This window comes from Danio rerio, chromosome 25 (genome assembly GCF_049306965.1).
Source record: "Danio rerio strain Tuebingen ecotype United States chromosome 25, GRCz12tu, whole genome shotgun sequence".
Lineage (NCBI taxonomy): Eukaryota > Metazoa > Chordata > Actinopteri > Cypriniformes > Danionidae > Danio > Danio rerio.
This window is the reverse complement of record NC_133200.1, coordinates 13,910,220-13,916,637: the sequence shown is the minus strand read 5'-3', so window position 1 is coordinate 13,916,637 and position 6,418 is coordinate 13,910,220. Positions and strand designations below refer to the sequence as shown.

At 32.0% G+C, this 6,418-nt stretch overlaps 1 protein-coding gene across 1 annotated transcript; it reads left to right on the top strand.

The window, feature by feature from the left end:
- Positions 1 to 556: 556 nt before the first annotated feature.
- ccl39.2 (chemokine (C-C motif) ligand 39, duplicate 2) lies at positions 557 to 4,240 on the top strand. The gene is made up of 4 exons (XM_003201411.7): positions 557 to 682; positions 2,208 to 2,300; positions 3,823 to 3,925; positions 4,055 to 4,240. Exons 2-4 carry the CDS (start codon positions 2,225 to 2,227, stop codon positions 4,137 to 4,139), a joined length of 264 nt encoding a protein of 87 aa, XP_003201459.1. The 5' UTR covers positions 557 to 682; positions 2,208 to 2,224; the 3' UTR covers positions 4,140 to 4,240.
- The last annotated feature ends 2,178 nt before the right edge of the window (positions 4,241 to 6,418 follow it).

The following is a 6,418-nucleotide window of genomic DNA, read 5'->3' as shown; positions in this document are numbered from 1 at the left end:
TAAGAAACTTGTATCGAAACATTTGAAACGGGAAGGCAGTCACCTCATAAGTCATGTTTGGATTCAAACTTTTGAAATTGGAGAGGATTATTGAGTGTCTTTGTGATGGATGATTTGTTACTTGCTGTTTTATTTATGTTTCATGTTGGTATTAGCTTTTTTTTTTTTTTTTGCATATTTTCAAAATTCTTACAGCTTATAATCAAGGCTTAATGACAATGCGAAAATGCAGGTCTCATGTCCAAACCTATCGGTCCAAACTAGTACACAGGGTAGTTCATTTTGCCATGTTTGTGTTGGAATTAATGAATACTAAGAAATCAGCATAAACTCTGTCAGCTCCATCAAACCATCATACATCATTGTTTATATAAGATAAGTTATAATCTGTTTTCATGAAATTCTCCTGTTTGCCTTATGTGAAATAATCCTACAACAGAAATTATCTTTTATTATTTGTGAATGAAGATCTTGAATAGTGTTTAAATTTCTATATGCAGTGCAGTAGAGTTGTGCAATGACTTTAGTATAAGGGCAAAGAGTAGTGTGTTTTGGCACACTTGTATTGAAAATCACACATAAAACAGATTCTCCCTAACTTCAGCAGCAGCAGAGGAGCTGTGAATGAGCAGACATTAATATCCTACTCTGTTTTATATCACCTCCTGTTCTTTTCCTACAGGTATGTTCCATTCATTTCTAACTAAAAAAAAAATACATTTAAAAAGATACAGAAACAATGTACAATGCATTGATATTTAGCAAATTCTGTAGATTTTTCATAATAAACTTTTTAGTGGAATAATCCAACAGAATCTCACGCCAATTCATATTTTTCATTTACTAGCCTTTTTTTATTCATTTGTACACTGTTAACAATTTTCTTTAGAATCTAAAATAACTTATGCTGTCAATTTTACAATGCAATTTAAAATACAGCAATGTACTCCATAACTGTCCTACAGTAAAATTCAGTTCATGTTACAGTTCAGTTCACCAATAACTTACTGTAAATTAAATACAGCAAAATACTGAATTTATATTTACAGCACTTTTCCTTAGTATGGATTTACAGTTTTGTATAGACCTTTACCCTAAAAATACAGTAATTTTTACAATGCTACATTGAAATACAGTTACATGCATAACTGTCCTACAGAAAAATTCAGTTCATATTACCGTTCAGTTCGGCAGTAAGTTACTGTAAATTATTTACAGCAAAAATATGGTATTTACATTTACAGCACCATTTACCTTCCTTTGTATGTATTTACAGCATTGTTTATCTTTACTGTAAAAATACAGTAATTTTCACAATGCAACATTGAAATACAGTAACATACTGCATAGCTGTCCTACTGTGTAATTTACAAAAGTTGTTAACAGTGTAGCTATGATCTAATTTGGATATTTCTGTAAGACTTGTTTATGCACTAGTGAATGAGGGGGTTTAAAGGCACAACTTCTTTAAAATATTAGCCACTTCTGATATTGCATGAAATAAATTGGGCTGGAATATCCAATGATTTATGTGTTGAGACAGGCTGTAATTTTGAGGTTTTCAAAACAATAACGGATATTACTAATCTTATTATTATTTGAATAAAGTGTAATGTATTGTCTAATTTGTTGTGTTGTAGTTATCGCTAAAGTGTATGTATAGGTATCAAATGCTAACACGAAAATTCCATGTAACCTCTGTGCTTTAATGTGAAAAACAAAGGGTTAGTTCAAGCAAAATATAAAGTTCTGTCATCATTTGGCCTACTCACCAATTACTTGCTTATACCTGTTTGAGCTTCTTTATTTTGTTGAAGACAAACGAAGACATTTTGAAAATTTTGGAATCCCTTTATCCATTGACTTTCATAGTATTTGTGATTCCCACTATAAAGTCAATTGTACAGGTTTTCAGCATTCTTCAAAATATATTTTTCATTTGAAAGAAAAATGAAACTCATAAGGTTTAAAATGAGGGTGACTAAATGATCAGTACATTTTCATTTTTGGTGAACAATACCTTTAACCCTCAGAGAAAAAGATAATTTCCACACACAAATTAATATTCCTCATTTGGCTGTTAATATTTTTTTTAAATTATTATTCGTTTTTTGTAGCTCCAAAGCCAATTTTGTTTTTGAAAAACCCAATATGTTACATTGACTCATAAGATGGTTACAGAATAAACCATGTTACTTTTTTTACAGGACAAATATCTTCAAGAATGAGAATCCCGGTGTTTCTGCTGTTTTTGGTGTTCACCATGTGTTCAATTCAGCTAGTTCCTGCTATGCCTGCTAGTGAGTCAACTAACAATTATTTTTAGATTATTTTATGAATGTGATATAATATACTTATATATCATTAAACTACTACATTTTCTAGGCTGGATTTCACAGCATTGGGTAATTCTCATTTAAAACACTTCTGTTAAAGCATAACTAAATGTTCACTTTTATCATTTGACTGTGTGTGATGATTACAACATCATTATCTCAATAAATAATCTGTTAACATGGTCTTAACAAAGCAATGTGCTTTTGCATGTCAAAAAAACAAATAATTAGGTCAGTGTTACAATGTTAAAGGGCACCTAGGTTACCCCTTTTTTTAGATTTAATATAAGTGCTTTGCATCTCCAGAATGTGTCTGTAAAGTTTCAGCTCAAAACACCCATCAGATTTTTCATTATACCTTTTACAAGATTCTATTTTATACATTTTTACACTAGGGGGCAGTTTTGTTGTACTGCGCCTTTAAGGCTAGTCCTCCCCGCCTACCATTTCTACGTGCCTTTCTGCATGCCTTAATCTCCACCCTCGGATGCGTCAGACAACAGACAGACTTAAAGGAAGATCTCACGTAACATTTGTGAGAAATACTACAGTAAGAACTTTACCAATGAGTATTTGTTGTGGAGCTGCATCGATGATAAATATAAATAATATAACCTATATAACAAAAATAAACCTGATTTAACGTCCACAAACCAGGATTGAAGTGTCTTCCTTTATAATTGTTCTGACACACGGCTGTGCTGATGAAGTAAAGCTGAAGTAATCACTGTACTTTATTACACACATGCACTGTTTAAAAACATTTGAAATGTGAAACTTACTCCTGATCACATTTGATCATAATTTATGATCCTAGCAAACTTAGCAACCTTAGTACCTTTCATTCCCAGTTGCTTTGCGCACGTCTGGTCTTGTTAATATGATTATACAAATGACTACTGGGACATGTTAATACGCGCAGTTGTCAATCATTTTGGTGGGCGGGGGGATCGCACTCCTATGTCAAGTTGCGGTCGTTTTAAAAACCCCTTCAATTGGTCCATCCATTTTTATGTTGTTCAATTAAAAAAGAGAACGGGATGTGTTTATATCACCCCAAAATGACAGTCTATACACTATATCTACACATATGTCTGTCCAAACAGCTTGAAAAGTATATTTTTCACCATAGGTGCTCTTTAAATTTCACTTTTGTGCCTCCATTTGGACATTTTACATGACATTATTTTACTGATCATTGACTTATACAAGGCTGTTAAATAATCTCCTTAGCCTTTAATGGATGGACAATTGCTTTATTTTCTTTTTTTAATAAACAACATTTTTAATATTAAACTATTTTTGTTTTTCTTTTATAATAGTTTTTTAGGGCAAGGCATCAATTTAAGAGATCAGGACTGATGCTGGTAAAAATAGAAAAAATAATTAAAATTTTTCACTAGGTCAAATTTAGATCACTCACTCACTTAGTTTAATATTCCATAATAATTTCAAATAAAATTCCTTATTATAATTTTTTTTTCAGTTCCAGAGTTTTGTTGCATCAATTTTATTGACTTCCCAATTCCAGCCAACAAAATTGTGAGTGCTGTGATAACGCCTTCACGTTGCTCTTCAAAAGGCATTATGTAAGTACTTAACTAAAATCTATGATTTAGAAAAAAAAATCTTAAAAATTTGTGGCAGATGATAGAAAAATTGATTTTATGTATGCCAGCAATGACCTAAAATCTGAATGTAAACCTTTCTGTGCTCAGGGTTACTACACCAAGGACTCAATTTTGTGTAAAACCAGATGAGGACTGGATAAAGCCTATAATGGAGAAACAGTATAAACGCTAATAGGAAAAGGCAATTTTGTATTCTATTTGTATGTAATTCTATGTAATCACGTATTCTGTAATCTAAATCGCATCTTAATGAAATAAAAGACCAACATTTGATTTTTTGGACTTGTGTGTTTGTACATTAAAAGCAAATTTTGATACAGGAGATACAGTGCAGCTCAGTCGATATAATGCTTTATAAAGTCAAAAATTAAGGATGTAGCATGTTTTTGTAATTTGCCATTTAAGACAATACTGTCTTGATGATTTTTTTAAATACTTCATGTTCTTCTAAACACTCACTGCATCTTCACAAGATTTTATTTCTTGGTACTTATTCTCAATGCCTGAATTGACCTGGGGAAATTTTCAGAAACGTTTGTTCCTCCTTTCTCTGTTTGTTGGACTCGTTCACTGTCAGATTCAAAAATAGGGAACACATTCCTCTCTTACTAATCTTTAGTCTAGGTCTGTGCTTGAATTTTTTTTTATTTAATAATTTACAATAGTAGAAATTTAATATTTATTTATGTAAAAATAAATTATATAAGTCCAAAGTTTCTCAATGAAAATCTTTGTCTAACTAAACATTTTAAAGGGCGCCTGTATTACCCCTTTTGCAAGATGTAAGACAAGCCTGCTTCTATTGCGTTACATCAGAAAAACAGCAGTCATAGAGATAGACACTAATGAAGCTGAAATATAGCTTGTTCGTTAAAAATGCATAAAGTTGACTTCATGTATTTGTGGTGGAGTTTATTCAAGCCTTTCTGAAAAGATGAGTCTCACACAAATGCCGTTTGTAGTACAAACACACATATGTGCGTTTACTGACCATACGGCTGTGGTGATCATAGTGGTTAAGAATTACATGGTGATTTTACTGTCTTTATTACAAACATGCTCGGTTTTAAAAACATTTTAACTTATAGAACTTTAAAAAATGACAGAGAGTTGAAACAGATTTTTGGTGTTATATTTGTGTATCCATGTTATTAGAGAAACATGCCACATGCCTGTTTCTCACTTTCATCACTTCAGTGAGCGCGGAAAACCGCACTACATCACATTGCAGCAGGCCTCAAAATCATTAGGATTTCGGTCCTATTTTACCGTCAGAACATTTTTAAAAAGAGACTTGTTGAGTTTATATCCCTCCAATATGACAGTGGACACACTATACGTGTGCGCTCAGCCACTAACTGTGAAATTAAACCACTTTTCCTGTCATTACATTTGCATTTTAGTTCTGTGAAGCAGTTTAGCTGGGTTATGCTGTGAAAATGCTGGGTTCTACACAATCCCTTCATGTTGTTCCAGCACAAATCAATTAAGTATTAACTTAATGTGTTTACAAAATATATTACAAATTTAAGTGTTACAAAAATTGTTATATTAATGTTATATTTAAAATAAAAACAGCATAAACACTAATAGGAAAGGTTAATTTTGTATTCTATTTGTATGTAAATCTGTGCAATGTATGTTAGCATAGAAACATGGCGCCTGTCAATCACTATAAAGTTGGGCGGGGGAAACCGCGCTCCTACGTCACGTTGTGTTATGTGGGCCTTAAAATCACTGGGATTTGGGACCTATTTTGATGTCAGATAATTAAAAATTACACTTCTTCTGTTTATAACACTTTAATATGACAGTGGACACACTATACCTTAACACAGTTCTGTCCAAACATCTTACAAAAGTTGATTTTCATCAAAGGTGCTTTAAAGATACTGGGTCCCACACAATCCCTTCAGGTTCTTCCAACACAAATCAATAAAGTGTTAACTTAATGTGTTTTTATTTTATTTTATTATTATTTTTTTTTTACAGATTTAAGTGGATTGAACATTAATAAATCAGTAAAGTTGCCACCACTCCCAATTAAAAACAGACAAAATTCAAGAATTGGGTTGTTTCCGCTAATTTTAAATAAGTTTGAACAAACAGCAAATACTTTGAGTGTATACTGACTTTCCTATTAAAATGGAAAAAAAAATACAAACAAGAACTGCTTGAGTTTTCTCAGAGCATGTCTTGTTTCTGTGGGCAAATAGTGGGAGTAGTGGTTTAGTCAAACCACAAAACTAATGAATCAGGGCCTTTACTAACACTGTACAAAAATGCTGGCTTCTACACAATTGATTTGTGTTGGACAACATGGAGAAATTAAGTTAACTTGTGCATTTTTACAAATTTAAGTGGATTAAACATAAAACAATTAAGTTGTTTCCACAAATACTCAAGAAGTGTGTTGTTTCAGCTCATTCTAAACATATACATTAGTTTGAC